The following is a 17,649-nucleotide window of genomic DNA, read 5'->3' as shown; positions in this document are numbered from 1 at the left end:
ATTCTTCCCACCTCTTCTTAATATCTTCTGCTTCTGTTAGGACCATTTCTGTTCTTTATTGTGCTTACCTTTGCATGAAATGTTCCCTTGGTATCTCTGATTTTCTTGAGATCTCTAGTCCTTCCCATTCTATTTTTTTCTTCTATTTCTTTGCACTGATCACTGAGGAAGGCTTTTCTTATCTCTCTTTGCTATTCTTTGGAACTCTGCATTCAAATAGATATACCTTTCCTTTTCTCTTTTGCCTTTCACCTCTCTTCTTTTCTCAGTTATTTGTAAGGCTTTCTCAGACAACCATTTTGCCTTTTTGCATTTCTTTTTCTTGGGGACATTCCTGATCCCTGCCTCCTGTACAGTGTCACGAATCTCCACCCATAGTTCTTCAGGCACTCTGTCTATCAGATCTAATCCCTTGAATCCATTTGTTACTTCCACTGTATAATCATAAGGGATTTGATTTAGGTCATACCTGAATGGTCTAGTGGTTTTCCCTACTTTCTTCAACTTAAGTCTGAATTTAGCAATAAGGAGTTCATGATCTGAGCCACAGTCAGCTCCCAGTCTTGTTTTTGCTGACTGTATAGAGCTTCTCCATCTTTGGCTGCAAAGAATATAATCAATCTGATTTTGGTGTTGACCATCTGGTGATGTCCATGTGTAGAGTCTTCTCTTGTGTTGTTGGAAGAAGGTGTTTGCTATGACTAGAACGTTCTCTTGGCAAAACTCTGTTTGCATGTCCCTTATTGTAGTTTCTCTGTTATTCCTAAAGAAACTCATTCTGCTGGTAAAATAACTGGCTGTTTTATTTTTTAAGGTTGACACAGAAATGCTAAGAAATTCAGGTCTTTCAGGTTAACAGGATTGCATATTGATTAAGAAGAACTTGGAGATGTTGCCATTCAGGCAGAGTTAAAAAGTCTTTTTTTAAAATAAAATTTTTGACACAAAAAAGAAATAGGTTTCTCTCTTAGCTCCTCTTCCTCTTTTATCAACCCTTCCCCCCATGCCTGTGTTTTTAGCTAGAGTAAACTACAAAATCTTTGGCCAAAATTGTTGTATAGTAAACTAGTCATTCAACTAATTCCTTGCCTACTATGAGATACCCAACAACAATATTAACTGGCACGTGGTTTCTGCAGTGATATCTCACCCACTGAAGGGATCCAATGGCAACCATTGGCCTTTTCACTCTGTTTCAGACCACTGAGATTAAAAACAAATCAAATCTAATGATCAGAACATAGGATATATGTAGATTTGTGTAATTTGAATTAGTAATATGAGTTTCCAAAATACATTTGAAAGAAAAAGTAGTTGGGGAAGGTGAGCAACATAGTCTGTATTTCTCAACAAAGCCCACCCCATTCCCTGACCAGACATTATTCTTTCACTTGTTTGTCTCCAAAGGAGTTAAATTTGCCTATAGAAACCCACTGTATTTCTTTGCACATTAGACACTTTATGTTCCTTGAAGACAATCCTTTATACAGCAGAAGAGAGTCTTGAAAAAATTTAATACAGGGACTTCCCTGGTGACCCAGTGGCTATGACTCTGCCCTCCCAATATAGGGGGAGAGGGTTCAATCTCTGGTCAGGGAACTAGACCCTACATGTCACAACTAACAAGAGTTCACATATGGCAAATAAGAGTTTCCGTGTCTCAACTAAGACTTCAATGTTGCACCTAAAGATCCTGCATGTCACAACTAAAGATCCCACATGCCACAACTAAGACCCAAGCAGCCAAGTAAATAAAAAATTTAATACATAGAAAACAAAGTATATATGAGGTATAAAAGAATACATCTTTATTCTCATGCAAGATAGTACTCTTTGACTCCAAACTTTAATTAAAGTTTTGTTTTCCAATGACTGATCCCATTATTTTTATTTTTCTCCCAACCAGAACTTGAATTCCACTTTTTCTGTAATCCAAAAGCAGTCTTGGCACCAAAGGGAAGTCTGGGACATAATCTATGTCTGTTTCCAATTTCTGGGAGAGAGTGAGTCACTACATTTCTGTTGCAACACAGTTCCACTCCATTATTTTCCAGAGTTACACAACTACTCATTTTCGAACTTCCTGAAGACACCCAGGAGATGATAAAAAAGAAAGAAAGATATTCCTTTTACATCTCCAAAACCATTCACACATTTTACCTTATTTTTCCCCTAAGATGTTTTAAAACTGCTTTTACAGTATCCTCCTTTTCTGTCTATAGAGATGAAGCTTTTTGCCATGAGTTACAAGATAATAAGGGCCTCCCAGGTGGCATAGTGGTAAAGAATCTGCCTGCCAATGCAGAAAATGCAGGCAACCTAGGTTTGATCCCTGGGTCAGGAAGATCCTCTGGAGTAGGGCATGGCAACCCACTCTAGTATTCTTGCCTGAAGAATCCCATGGACAGAGGAGCCTGGTAGGCTAAACAGTCCATAGGGTTGCAAAGAGTCAGACTGAAGTGACTTAGCATGAATGCACAGGATAGTAAGTGGTGGAGCTGTGGTTTTTAACCTTGATGTACTGAATTAATACATTCTGAAGTGAAGTGAAGTGAAAGTAGCTCAGTGGTGTCCGACTCTTTGCAACCCCATGGACTATACAGTCCATAGAATTCTCCAGGCCAGAATACTGAAGTGGGTTGCCATTTCCTTCTCCAGGGAAATAGAGTAGAATACATTCTATTGGGTCATAAAATACTTTAAACAAAGTCATACTTTAACTTGTTTTTGTATGTTTATAGAGATGATTACAAAATGTTCTGTTCAACCGACTTTCTAAGGACATGCGCTTGGTTGAGAGAAATGAAAAAACAGGAAAGTGTGGGAGATCTTTGCCTCCTTCTCCACCACAACTATAGTCAGAGGGGCCCCAGAATCAAGAGACTGGCTCTGCTGTCTGCTCCCCAAGCTGATTCCAGCAACCTGAACACCTGCAGAGACATCTGTGTCTAAGGATGTTAAATGAGATGTAAATGAGTGTTTGACTGGTACTCTGACAAAAAGTTTGGAAATAAAAGATTAAAAAGACATCCAAAACATTTAAAAATACTATCTGATTTTGAAACTAGGACATCTGTGAAATATTGCAAGAAAAATTCAACGGTGGAGGTAGAAATCTTTTTGAGTATATTTAGGGATGATTTCACATTTTGTAACACAGATAAGTGGGTACTGTTTTGCTGTAAGGCCCCATTTTTATTTGTCTTATTGACATTTTAAGACTATTTTTTAGGAAACGAAGGGGCCTCCATGTGGAAGCAGAAGCCAGATTGTAGAATTTCTTTGCTCTGCCTTCATTGGGCTTCCAGTATTTGGGAGTGGGTTTTCTTCTTTTGATTCAAGCTTTACTTTATTTGATTCACTAGAACACAGCCTCACTTTCTCATCCTCTACCTCATTTGATGCCAAAATGACGGGCAACTTCATAATCTCTATGTATTAACTGTATTTTCTCATTTTCTATATGTTCTGTTGTCTGGGGCTTGGCTGACCCTAGAGAGACTCCCAGGGCTGAGCTAATTTGTGTTGCTGTTATTATTTAGTTCCCAAATCTGACTCTTTACCATTGAGCCACCAGGGAAGCTTTGAGCTAATTTCTAGAGTTAGTAAACTTCTCCTCTGTGAGCCTGCCTTTCATGTGTAAACCAACCAATCCAGAGTCTGTACAAATCACCTCTTCAGTTCAGTTCAGTTCAGTCACTCAGTCATGCCTGACTCTTTGCGACCCCATGAACTGCAGCACACCAAGCCTCCCTGTCCATCACCAACTCCTGGAGTTTACTCAAACTCATGTCCATTAAGTTGGTGATGCCATCCACCCATCTCATCCTCTGTCATCCCCTTCTCCTCCTGCCCTTAATCTTTCCCAGCATCAGGGTCTTTTCAAATGAGTCAGCTCATCACATCAGGTGGTCAAATTATTGGAGTTTCAGCTTCAACATCAGTCCTTCCAATGAACACCCAGGACTGATCTCTCTTAGGATGGACTGGTTGGATCTCCTTGCAGTCCAAGGGACTCTCAAGTCTTCTCCAACACCACAGTTCAAAAGCATCAATTCTTCAGCACTCAGCTTTCTTTATGGTCCAACTCTCACATCCATACATGACCACTGGAAAAACCATAGCCTTGACTAGATGGACCTTTATTGACAAAGTCATGTCTCTACTTTTTAATATGCTCTCAAGGTTGGTCACTACCAGGCTTTTAGGGCTTCCCAGATGGCTCACTGGTAACAAATCCACCTGCAATGCAAGGGACATGGGTTTGATCACTGGGTCGGGAAGATCCTCTGGAAGAGGAAATGGCAACCCACTCCAGTATTCTTGCCCGGGGAAGTCCCACAGACAGAGAAGCCTGGTGGGCTATAGTCCATGGTGTTACAAAATGGTTGGACATGACTTAGTGACTAAACAACAATATCAGGCTTTTACTAATCTCCAACAGGCAGTATTTCTCTGCCCTAATCATCCTAGGGCAGGCACCAGACAACTAGAGATAGCCTCTGTACTGCAGAGCCCACTGAAATTATTCAAAGCAGCCAATGCTAGACCTACCTGTGTCTCGCCCATCTCCATAGAAACCACAGTAAAGACTTCTGCCTGAGGACTTCCCTAGGGGTCCAGTGATTAAGAATCCATCTTGCAATGAAGGGGACTTGGGTTCAATTCTTGGTGGGGGAACTAAGATCCTGCATGCTCCGGAGCCACTAACATAAGACTGTGCCACATTTAGAGTCTCTGCACAGCAAAGAAAGATCCCATATGACCCTTTGTGCCACAATTAAGATGGGATGCAACCAAATAATAGATATGATGCTTTTGAACTGTGGTGTTGAAGAAGACTCTTGAGAGTCCCTTGGACTGCAAGGAGATCCAACCAGTCCATTCTGAAGGAGATCAACCCTGGAATTTCTTTGGAAGGAATGATGCTAAAGCTGAAACTCCAGTACTTTGGCCACCTCATGAGAAGAGTTGACTCATTGGAAAAGACTCTAATGCTGGGAGGGATTGGGGGCAGGAGGAGAAGGGGACGACAGAGGATGAGATGGCTGGATGGCATCACCGACTCGATGGACGTGAGTCTGAGTGAACTCCAGGAGATGGTGATGAACAGGGAGGCCTGGTGTGCTTCGATTCATGGGGTCGCAAAGAGTCAGACACGACTGAGCGACTGAACTGAACTGAATAGGTACAGATGGGCTTCCCAGGTAGTGCTAGTGGTAAAGAACCTGCCTGTTAATGCAGGAGATGTAAGAGATACAGGTTCAATCCCTGGGTTGGGAAGATCCCTTGGAGGAGGGCATGGCAACCCACTCCAGTATTCTTGCCTGGAGAATCCCATGGACAGAGGAGCCTGGTGGGCTACAGTCCATAGCATTGCAAAGAGCTGGACATGACTGAAGTGACTTAGCATGCATGCATAGGTATAGATATTAGAAGAGTTGGCTCGTGTGGTTACAGAAGCTAAGAAGTCTTGTGATCTTCTGTCTGTGGGAACCAAGAAAGCCTCTGGAGTAATTTAATCCAAATCTGAAGCCCTGAGAACCAGAAGGCCAGTGATGTCTTAAGTCTTGGTCTGAGTCTGAAAGCCAAAGAAACAGCTGTGCTGATGGTCCATGGGCAGAAGATGAATATCCTAGGTCAAGCAGAGAGATCGAATGTGCCCCTTTTCTGCCTGTTCTATTCTAGTCCTTAAGGAATTCAATAATGCCCCAATAAAATGGTGATTGTAATCTTCTTTACTCAGTATGCTGGTTAAAATGCCAGTCTCTTCCAAAAATAGCTTCACAGACACATCAAAAACAATGCCTTACTAACTATCTGGGTATCCTTTAGCCCAGTCAAGTGGACATAAAATTAACCATCACAGATATCTTTGGCAAAACATCATTCGGTATAATGTAGCAAAGCACTAGATTTTTGGAAAGAAAAAAATAAATGAAACCTCTTTTATTTTAAAGATTCTGCTACACTAAGGTTAAGATTTTTATGTGAGTGAGGTTGGAGAGGAGTGGAAGGTTACTAACTCAGGGGACTCAATATTTAGAGGTAATTATGGAAAGTATAACCATAAGGCCATAGACTGTGTTAAGTGCTATATATGTAAAATTTCATATTTAGGACTGTTTATCTTCTGAATCACTTAAGGTAAAAGATGAAAAACTGTAAATCTTGTTTCTGTATACACACTTTTTTAGAGCAATTTAAGGTTTAAAGTTAAGTTGAATGGAAACTACAAGGAGTTACTATATACCAGGGGTCCCCAATCTTTTTGGCACTAGGGACAGGTTTTGTGGAAGAAAATTTTTCCATGGACCCAAGGGGTATGGGATGGTTTCAGGATGATTCAAACACATTACCTTTTCTGTGCATTTTATTTCTATTATTATATCAGCTGCACCTCAGAGCACCAGACATGAGATCCCAGAGGTTGGGATCTCTCTAGTCTCTCCCAGTTTCCCCTATTATTAACATGTTGAATTAGTCTGGTGCATTTATTACAAGTGATGAACCAATACTGGTACACTACTATTAACTAAAGTTTATAGTTTATGTTAGGGTTCACTTTTTGTGTCCTAGTTTTTCAGAGTTCTGCAAATATTGATACATAATGTCATGTATCCACTAATATGCTGCTGTTAAGTTGATTCAGTCATTCTGAGTCTTTGGGACCCTAGGGACCACAGCCCACCAGGCTCCTCCAGGCAAGAATACTGGAGTGGGTTGCCAAGTCTTCCTTCAGGGGATCTTCTTGATTCAGGAATCAAACCTGCATCTCTTAAGTCTCTTGCATTGGCAGGCGGGTTCTTTACCGCTAGTGCCACCTGGGAACCCACCAATACAGATAGCATCATACTATGATGAGGCACAAGAGACGGGTTTGATTCCTGGGTCGGGACCTGGAGAGGGGCATGGCAATCCACTCCAGTGTTCTCTGGGGCTTCCCTGGTGGCTCAGATGGTAAAGAATCTGCCTGCAATGCAGGAGACCCAGGTTCAATCCCTGGGTCAGGAAGATCCCGTGGAGAAGGAAATGCAACCCACTCCAGTATCCTTGCCTGGAGAATTCCATGGACAGGGGAGCCTGGTGGGCTACAGTCCATGGGTTAACAAAGAATCAGATATGGTTGAGCGGCTAACAAGTTTACTTTCACAAAATGTGAAACGGCAATTTTAGGAGGCTTCACGTGTGGCTCACCTGGTAAAGAGTCTGTCTGCAATGCGGGAGACCTGGGTTCAATCCCTGGGTTGGGAAGATCCCCGGAGAAGGGAAAGGCTACCCACTTCAGTATTCTGGCCTGGAGAATTCCATGGACTGTATAGTCCATGGGGCTGGAAAGAGTTGGACATGACTGAGTGACTTTCCTTTTTGCTTGCCCCACCAGCTGTAATGCAGTGGGTAATTGTATGAGCTCCATGGTCAGCTCTCACAGGTTCAAATGTCAGCCATGCCCCTACTGGTACTTGTATTGTGGATGGTGGTTGTTTAGAGCAGACACAGTGAGAGCAGAAGCCCCATATGTGGTAATAAACATAACCATAGGGGCTTCCCTGATAGTTCAGTTAGTAAAGAATTTGCCTGCAATGCAGGAGACCCTGGTTCGATTCCTGGATTGGGAAGATCCGCTGGAGAAGGGAATGGCTACTCACTCCAGCATTCAGGCTGGAGAATTCCATGGACTGTATAGTCCATGCGGTCACAAAGAGTCAGACACGACTGAGCTACTTTCACTTTCACTCATACAAAGTAGTTTCTCTGCCCTAAAAATCCCTGTGCTTCAACTATTCATTTCTTCCTCAATGTGCCAGAAAATTGGCAACTACTGATCTTTCTACTATCTACATAATTTCCCTTTATCAAAAAGTTATATGGTTGAAATTACACAGTATGTAGCCTTTTCAGTCTGGCTTCTTTCACTTACCTATGTGTGTTTAAGGTCTGTCATATCTTTTCATGGCCGGCTAGCTCATTTCTCTTGATCTTTGAATAATATTTCATTATATGGATGTTTATCCCAGTTTGTTAACCAGTCTGTATATTCATTCACCTATTTAAAACATCTCAGTTCAGCTCAGTTCAGTCGCTCAGTCATGTCCGACTCTTTGCGACCCCATGAATCGCAGCACACCAGGCCTCCCTGTCCATCACCAACTCCCAGAGTTCACTCAGACTCACGTCCATCGAGTCTGTGATGCCATCCAGCCATCTCATCCTCAGTCGTCCCCTTCTCCTCCTGCCCCCAATCCCTCCCAAATCAAAGTCTTTTCCAGTGAGTCAACTCTTCGCATGAGGTGGCCAAAGTACTGGAGTTTCAGCTTTAGTAGCATTCCTTCCAAAAAATCCCAGGGCTGATCTTCATAATGGACTGGTTGGATCTCCTTGCAGTCCAAGGGACTCTCAAGAGTCTTCTCCAACACCACAGTTCAAACACATCAATTCTTTGGCACTCAGCTTTCTTCATAGTCCAACTCTCACATCCATACATGACTACTGGAAAAACCATAGCCTTGACTAGATGGACCTTAGTCGGCAAAGTAATGTCTCTGCTTTTGAATATGCTGCCTAGGTTGGTCATAACTTTTCTTCCAAGGAGTAAGCGTCTTTTAATTTCATGGCTGCAGTCACCACCTGCAGTGATTTTGGAGCCCCCAAAAATAAAGTCTGACACTGTTTCCACTGTTTCTCCATCTATTTCCCATGAAGTGATGGGATCACATGCCATGATCTTCGTTTTCTGAATGTTGAGCTTTAAGCCAACTTTTTCACTCTCCTCTTTCACTTTCATCAAGAGGCTTTTTAGTTTCTCTTCACTTTCTGCCATAAGGGTGGTGTCATCTGCATATCTGAGGTTATTGGTATTTCTCCCGGCAATCTTGATTCCAGCTTGTGTTTCTTCCAGTCCAGCGTTTCTCACGATGTACTCTGCATATAAGTTAAACAAGCAGGGTGACAGTTGCTTCTAAATTTTGGCAAATATGAATTAAGCTGCTATAAACATTTGTGCACAGGTTTTTGTTTTAAAAGATTTATTTATTTATTGGATGTGCCAGGTCTTAGTTGCACAGGGATCCTTAGTTTCCTGACCAGGGATCAAACCCAGGCCCCCTGCACTGGGAATGCTGTCTTAGCCACCGGACCACCAGGGAAGTCCCTTGTATGCTGGTTTTTATGTGGATCTGTCTCAGCTTCTTTAGGTAAATACCTAACTGTGTGATTTCTTGATATCAAGGTAAGATTATATTTAGCTTTGTACAAGTAAGAAACTGCCAATCTGTCTTCCAAAGTGACTGTATTATTTTACTTTCCCATTAGCAATTTCATTATTTTAATTTGCATTTCTTTAATTAATTGCCAATATTCATTCATTCAACAAGTAAGTATTCACTTATTATGCGGCAGGCTGTCGGGCACTAGGGATACAGCAGTAAACAGAACAGACAAAACTGGCTTTCCCTCTGGAACTGACATTCTGGAAACAACATACAAATTTCCTAAATAGCATGTTAGACTGTAAAAAGTACTATGAAGAAAAATAGAAGTGTATGCATGTGGGGTTAACTTTAACTGTAGTGGTCAGAGAAGGTCTCACTGAGAGGTGACTATGAGGAAGAGACCTAAAGGAGATGAAAGAAAATCATGTGATAACTGGAAAAGAAGAGTTCCGACAACATAGGATGGCCCTGGGGCAGAACCCTTCCTCCACAAGTAGTGTTTAAAGAACAGCAAAAGTCTAGTGTGACTTTTGGTCTGGTAGCCCAAATCTCTAGACTGCCTAGTCTTACTAGTCTGTTATGGTTCAGGAAATGGTTCCCTCTTGTTGCTGCTTCTCATAGCTAGAGTTACTCCATTATAATCATTGATCTTACAGCACTATATATTTGGTCAATCACTTCAAGCTGACTAGTCATCATCATTTTTATTGATGGCTCTGTCATATTTGGTAATACAAGGTGCAATAATCTTGTAAAATAAGCAGAATACAAGTAATACAGCTAGTCACATTAATATGGTCTTAAAGTGGAAAGTGGAGTTGCTCAGTCATGTCCGACTCTTTGTGACTCCATGGACTGTAGCCTACCAGGCTCCTCTGTCCATGGGATTTTCCAGGCAATAGTACTGGAGTGGGCTGCCATTTCCTTCCCCAGGGGATCTTCCCTACCCAGGGATCGAACCAGGGTCTCCGGTACTGTAGACAGAAGCTTTACCGTCTGATCCCCGAGGGAAATCTGGTCTGAGGTAAGCACTTAAGCTAAGAGCTTCCTTTGAATGCAACCCAGTATCTCCCCAGGTCATCTTACCAGTCTGTTCTGTACCAAAAATTAACTCTGATGGAAATGATACACTTGCATTGTTCATAAAAGTTCACCAAAGATGTCTGCACACCTTACGGGGACCCCTTACAGGACTGAGAAAGCAATGTTATCTTCTAAGGCGTTACATGGCTGTCACCAGAAAGAGGAAAACTGATCTTTAGGATTTGAGCAGGTATTTCTGCCACTGGGGAGGAGGTCTGGGTAATGCACAATGCACATTAGAGGGAAGGGAGGAGGCCGAAGAGCAGAGAAAACTTTTTAAGCTTTAATTGTCCTCTTGCCTTAAAATTGTTTTCTTTTATTTCATCAAAAGTATTGATAAAACCAGTAGAGATACGAGCTGAAACCTACGATATTCAGCTACTTGCACTAAGGACGCACCCACCATCAGCTAAGGTACAGCAACTGGCCTTCCCTTGTGGCTCAGCTGGTCAGCCCTCAATGCGGGAGACCTAGGTTCGATCCTTGGGTTGGGAAGATGCCCTGGAGAAGGGAAAGGCTACCCACTCCAGTATTCTGGCCTGGAGAATTCCATGAACTGTATAGTCCATGGGGTCGCAAAAAGTCGGACACCCCTGAGTGACTTTTACTTCGCTTCACTTGACACAATTAGCCAGGAAAGAACTTCCTGTTAACTATCTTTCTGATTAGCAAATCCTACCTTTAAGGGCTAAAATTTCTGATTCGGGGCGATAAGAAGTGACCGACTAGGAAACTGCGTAGTTGTCCCAACAGGGCGGGGGAAGGTGGCGCCCCACACTCTTCTTCAAGCGACGAAACAGAGGGCCTACGGAGCATTAAAGAAAGGTCCGCGTCATTTTTGAGACACAAAATGGAGCATAAACCCTTCACAGAAGCCACTCTGAGTGACAGCCTTCCGCGCAAGTCCCCAGGGCCTTTGGAAGATTTTTTTCAAAAGGGCCAGGAACCCACAGAGGGTTTGGCTTGCCACGGACCAGACCCGCCCAAGGCACCTCCCAGAGGGGGTGGTGTCGCCGGAGGGATGACGTAAAAAGGCGTCGCGTTGAGGGTGACGCGTGGCGTAGATGACGTAGGGCTGCGCCTGTCACCCCCGGGGCTTGTTGCGAGGAGGAGCGGGCGCCATGGCGGTTCTGCTGGAGACCACTTTAGGCGACGTCGTCATCGACCTGTACACAGAAGAGCGGCCGCGCGGTGAGGCCCCGGCCCTGCTCACCTCTCGGCGGGCCGCGCTCTTTTTCCCCCCCGCGCTTTGCCTTTTCTGCCCAGTCCCCGGCGTGGACTGGCTGGAGCTTCTGGGCTGATGGTGCCGCGACCGCGCAGTTTATCAGCGGGCCCTGGTTGAAAAGTTTGTTTCTGAGGAGCAACCTTTCTCCGCCTCTGGTGCTGGCCAGTCGGGTGGCAGGTGCTTGTGGTTGTTAAATCCCTGTGTGTGTGTAGTGCAGGCTGCATATTCAGTGCTCATAGCTCTTGTGGCTTTACTGCTTTTTACTAGTCGGGAACATACCGAGTATTCCTTGGTGTGTAATCAGTAAATCTTGATGAAAGCAGCGACGAAGGGCTTGGAGCAGTGAGTGTGGGCATCCCTCCTGGGTAGAGGGAGGGCTGTCCGGAGGTGTGCACCCAGGCTTAGCAAACACTCGTTGATCGCCCACTACGCGAGACTTTGTGCCAAGCCGTGGGATGGGCGTCTTGCCCTCGAAGGTTTAATTTTCCATTGGGGGAAATAGGCGCCGCAACCCATTTAATTTCTTAAGCGATGTAGTGGAAGAATGTGTAAGTTGCCATGGAAACCAGAGGAGGGAGTAATTCTTCCTGGCTGGGGGTGGGGAGAAGCCGAGCTAAGGAAGAATGCAGAGCACTTGAACTCGCTCTTTTAAAAATGAGTGGGAGTGAGGGTGTTCTTGTTTGCTTGGAATTTTATGGAAACGGCAAGTAGATCGGCGTGGCTTGACAGTGAAATGGCAGACCATGAGTCTGGTCATATACGTTTTTTAGGTTAGGTTTGGTCCTGAATAGCCTTGTGTGCCCTACTGAAAACCACAATCTCTGAAGGGTTTGAAAGCAGGATTGAGAGAAGCGTTAACAAATTTGTTTTAGGACGATAATAAGCAGCAATATGGAGAATGTTTCAGAGTGGGGAGAAACTGGAAAAACTGTAACTAAACAGGAGAGTTTAGTTACAATCAGGGTTCTGCCCCCAGGGAATGCAGTTTGTCAAAGAAGATGAAACAAGCTATACGATATGGTACCATGAGTGCCTGCTGAGGTGCTGCTCTTTATCCCACACTGAGTTATCACCCCCACCCCAGCAACTCTCAGCATACGTCTGTTCCTTTCTTATACTGATGCCTGTGCCCCACATTTCTCCCCTTTGTTGTCCTTTTGGCAGACTTCCTGTTTATTAATCAGTTCTCAGGTCAAGCATGGTCTCTTCTGTGAAGCTCCCTGTGTCCCTGAGCAGAGTTAGGTTGGTTTCTTTTGCTCTGCCTCAGGTCTTCTTTAAATCACATAGTACGTATTATACATTTTCCTGTTGGCCTGGAATTATTTTCAAGTCTTGGTCTCCTCTCAAGATGTAAACTTTAAGAGAGCAGGGACTATTCCTTGATTATCTCTGTATCTTGAGCACCTAGTGCAGTTCCTGACACTTTGAAGGTGCACACCGAAGTAATGGATAATATGTGTTGTATTCAGACTCTTTGTTCAAATGATAGAAACTCAACGGAAACTGCCTTAAAGAAAATAATGGATTGCCTTATGTTACTGGTGTAAGCTTTGGGCTTCCCTGGCAGTTCAGTTGGTAAAGAATCCACCTGCAGTGCAGGAGACCCTGGTTCATTTCCTGGGTCGGGAAGATTCACTGGAGAAGGGATAGGCTACCCATTCCAGTATTCTTGGGCTTCTCTTGTGGCACAGCTGGTAAAGAATCTGCCCGCAATGCGGGAGACTTGGGTTCGATCCCTGGGTTGGGAAGATCCCCTGGAGAAAATAAAGGCAACGCACTCCAGTATTCTGGGCTGGAGAATTCCATGGACATTTATAGTCCATGGGGGTCCTAGAGTCAGACAGGACTGAGTGACTTTCACTTTCACTTTCACTGGGGTGAGCTTTAAGGATGACAGGATCCAGGGGTTCACAGAGTCTTATAGGGAATTGTATTTTTCATCTTTCAGGTTTTTTTTGAGTTTGACACGTTCCATGTGGAGCAGCATTTGGCAAGGAACGGGCCTTTTTCCCTAGAATTATGATAAGCTGAAAGGGAGGTAGGATTATCCCACCTAATTAACACAGAATGTTTTTTTGTGTGATTTTGCAGTGTTTCTGCAGTGATAGCTTGGAACACTTAAAAAATAAATCCACATTCTTTGTATATTTTGGAATGTGTAAGTAGTTGTGATTGGATATCTACTTATATGTAACTACTTATAACTACTTATCAATCTATAATAAATATATGCAGACTTATTTTTCTTTTTTCCTCACTCCCTTTCTCCCTTTTCCTTTTTATAAAAACTTTATTATAGAAAACTTTAACCATATACAAAAGTAGAATCATGTAAATGAACTCTCCGGTGTTGATGATCAGCTTCATTTAACAGTTGTTAATATATGTCTCATTTATATTGCCACGTCTGCTGAATTTCTTGTTTGCTTTTGGCTGTGCTGTGCAGCCTGTGGGATCTTAGTTCTCTGACCGAGGATTGAACCCCAGGCCGTGGCAGTGAAAGTGCTGAGTCCTAACCACTGACAGGGAATTCCTTTACATGACATTAAAGGGCTTCGCTGGTGGCTCAGATGGTAAAGAATCCACCTTCAATGCTGGAGACCTGGGTTCGATCCCTGGGTTAGGAAGAGCCCTTGGAAAAGGAAATGGCAACCCACTCCAGTATTCTTGCCTGGAGAAATTCCATGGACAGAGGAACCTGGCAGGCTACAGTCCACAGGGTGGCAAAGAGTCGGACATGACTGAGTGACTAACACATGACATTTATTTAATCTGTAATTAATTAAAAGATGCTTGCTCCTTGGAAGAAAAGCTATGACAAACCTAGGCAGCATATTGAAAAGCAGAGACATTACTTTGCTGACAAAGGTCTGTATAGTCAAAAGTATGCTTTTTCCAGTAGTCACGTATGGATGTGAGAGTTGGACCATAAAGAAGGCTGAACCATGAAGAATTGATGCTTTTGAACTGTAGTGTTGGAAAAGACTCTTGAGAGTCCCTTGGACTACAAGGAGATCCAACCAGTCCATCCTAAAGGAAATCAACTCTGTATACTCATTGGAAGGACTGATGCTGAAGCTGAAGCTCCAATACTTTGGCCACCTGGTGCGAAGAGCCGACCCTGATGCTGGGAAAGATTGAAGGCAGGAGGAGAAGGGAACGACAGAGGATGAGATGGTTGGATGGCATCACTGACTCAGTGGACATGAGTTTGAGCAAGTTCTGGGAGATGTGTGAAGGACAGGGAAGCCTGGCGTGCTGCAGTCCATGGGGTCACAAAGTTGAACACGACGACTGAACAACAAAAGATATTTTTTAAAAGAGATAACATAACCACAAGCCATGGTCACGTCTAGAGAAATAAGCAATAATTCCTCTTTGTTGTTTAGTTGCTCAGTCCTGTCTGACTCTTTTGCGACCCAATGGGCTGTAAGCCTGCCAAGCTCCTCTGTCCATGGGATTTACCAGGCATGGAGTGGGTTGCCATTTCCTTCTCCAGGGGATCCTCCCAATCCAGAGATTGAACCCGTGTCTCCTACATTTGCAGGCAGATTCTTTACCACTAAGCCACCAGGGGAGCCCCAATAATTCCTTAGTAACATTCATGTTTATCTGTTGTCTCATAAACATTTAAAAGAATATTTCATCATTTGAAATGGGATCCAAACAAAGACCATGTATTGTATTGGTTGATTCGGCTCTTAAATGGGGCTTCCCAGGTGGCACAGTGGTAAAGAATCTGCCTGCAATGCATGGGACTCAAGAGACACAGGTTCAATTTCTCGGTCTGGAAGGTCCTCTGGAGGAGGGTAGGCTGTTTCACAATGTCTTCCCACCTTGAAATGGCCCCTCTCTACTCTCTGCCAGTCCAGTTCTTTAATGTTCATTTTCAGCCTCCAGGAGGTCTTCTCTTTTCCCCAGCCAGAAACAATCTCTCTTTTCAACTCTTGTGGCATATTTATTAACAAAACCATACTATTTAAGTGCACCAATGGTATTATCAGGTATGCTCAGTATTATAACTGAGTTCAGGTGTAAGGACCCTCATTTAGTGTAAGCTCCTTGAGGGGTAGGGATCCCTCATGTATCTGTCTGTTTTCTAGCTTAGTGCCTTGAGAACTTGCTAGAATGTTTCTCTACACCTAGACTATGAACTTGTTAACAGCAGAGATTTACTGGCATTTGACCTAGCAGTGCCAAGTGCCTAGAGGATACTCAGTGTTTATTGGATAAATGAGTGAAGTTATTTTAAAAAGGTGGTACATGTTTAGTGCATGGATATTTGTGAAGGGAATAGTTATCCCCTCCAGTATTCTTGGGGCTTCCCTGGTGGCTCCGATGGTAAAGAATATGCCTGCAGTACAGGGGACCTGGATTCAGTACAGGAGACCTGGATTCAATCCAGGGTTGCAAAGATCCCCTGGTGTAGGCTAACAATTCCCTTCTCCAGAGGTACATGGTGAGTGTATGGATTTTCCTGAAGGACTGTTTAATCATTGTAAAAACAACTGATCCCGGATACTTTGTTTTCTCTAATGTAAATAAGCTGCACCCATTTTCAGATGCTCTGCTAGATCCTTTCCCATTACAATGTCCTCTTTAGTTTTTCTTTTTTCTCTTAACAAAATCAGTTCATCAATAGATGATTGCTGACTCAGGGAGCTCAAACTGGTGCTCTGTGACAACCTAGAGGGGTGGGTTGGGATGGGAGATGGGAGGGAGTTTCAAGAGGGAGGGGATATATATGTACACCTATGGCTGATTCATGCTGATATATGGCAGAAACCAACATAATATTGTAAAGCAATTTTTTAAAATAAATTACAAGATAGAAAAAAAATAGATGATTGCTTATCTCAGATAAGTTTTAGTTTCCTGTATAGCTCAGATGCCCAAAAAATCCAAAGAAAAAGAGAATAAAAGATAACTTAAAATATATTGCATTTTTCTAGGCTTGGTGGTGGTTTAGTTGCTAAGTCATGTCTGACTCTTGCGACCTCATGGACTGTAGTCTGCCAGCCTCCTCTGTCCATGGGATTCTCCAGGCAAGAATATGGGAATGGGTTGCCATTTCCTTTCCCAGGGAATCTTCCTGACCCAGGAGTCAAACCCCAGTCTCCTGCATTGCAGGCAGATTCTTTACTGACTAAGCTACGAGGGAAGCTTACTTATACTTTTTAAATGGCTTTGGACATTTGACCATTTGGGGAGATTTTTATATGGTAGCTTAGAAATTAAACTATACTAACTGTGCCTTTACTTGATTGAAAATGTATTTGTGAACTGCTGTGGTAAATTTAGTATTTACTTTTTTTCAGCTTGCTTGAATTTCCTGAAGTTGTGCAAAATAAAATATTACAATTATTGCCTTATTCACAATGTCCAGGTGAGTTGGTAGATGTTAGTCATGTTCTTTGTTATTGGAACCGTCTAACAAACTCTGAATTAACAAAGTCTCCTATATATTACAGAGGGATTTTATCATACAGACTGGTGATCCTACAGGGACTGGACGTGGAGGAGAATCAGTTTTTGGGTAAGTTTCTTTATTTTCAAATGGATAAAAAATAGAAATTCTTCTTAAAAATGTTAAGTAGTTTATTTTAATCTGCATTAAAAAATATGGTTCAAATATAGATTTTTCCCAAGTTCCATAAATGTCTATAGCAAAAAAAGGAATATTTTTAATAATGGTGCCATTTCTATAAAGAAATGGTAACCTTATATGCTAACTCTAGTGCCCTATATATATAATCCTAGTATGTCTGTATTTAATGTTGAGTGTACTTATATTTTATAACCTTATTATATGTATTTTTAGTCAACTGTATGGTGATCAAGCAAGCTTTTTCGAGGCTGAAAAAGTGCCAAGAATTAAGCACAAGAAGAAAGGCACTGTGTCCATGGTGAACAATGGCAGTGATCAGCATGGATCTCAGGTTAGGAAATGCGTGAGGAGATGAGTTTTGCTGGAGGGCACCAATGAAATTATCTTTTTGAACTATCTAGTAAGGAGAGAATTTCAACCAAAGATATTTGTTAGAATTAAAAAATTCTGAATTCTAAAAATTAAAAAATTCTCCTATGTTAAAAAAAATCCTTATTATTTTGTTCTTTTGAATGTAAGGC

General features: G+C 42.7%; 1 protein-coding gene across 2 annotated transcripts in view; it reads left to right on the top strand.

The window, feature by feature from the left end:
- Positions 1 to 11,329: 11,329 nt before the first annotated feature.
- The window catches only part of PPIL4 (peptidylprolyl isomerase like 4), a 38,198-nt gene continuing 31,878 nt past the window's right edge, over positions 11,330 to 17,649 (top strand). Inside the window, exons 1-4 of one of the 2 annotated variants that reach the window (XM_040238658.1) lie at positions 11,330 to 11,486; positions 16,839 to 16,906; positions 16,992 to 17,056; positions 17,342 to 17,459. In XM_040238658.1, the coding sequence (XP_040094592.1) occupies positions 11,417 to 11,486; positions 16,839 to 16,906; positions 16,992 to 17,056; positions 17,342 to 17,459 (321 nt within the window). In that variant the 5' untranslated portion in view covers positions 11,330 to 11,416. Of the gene's footprint in view, positions 11,487 to 13,540; positions 13,559 to 16,838; positions 16,907 to 16,991; positions 17,057 to 17,341; positions 17,460 to 17,649 lie in introns of those variants that run through there. The other variant, XM_040238659.1, reaches the window with a different exon arrangement.

This window comes from Oryx dammah, unplaced genomic scaffold, assembly GCF_014754425.2.
Source record: "Oryx dammah isolate SB20612 unplaced genomic scaffold, SCBI_Odam_1.1 HiC_scaffold_4, whole genome shotgun sequence".
Taxonomy (NCBI): Eukaryota; Metazoa; Chordata; class Mammalia; order Artiodactyla; family Bovidae; genus Oryx; species Oryx dammah.
Note: the sequence above shows the minus strand (reverse complement) of the source record. Positions and strands in the feature narration are given on the sequence as shown.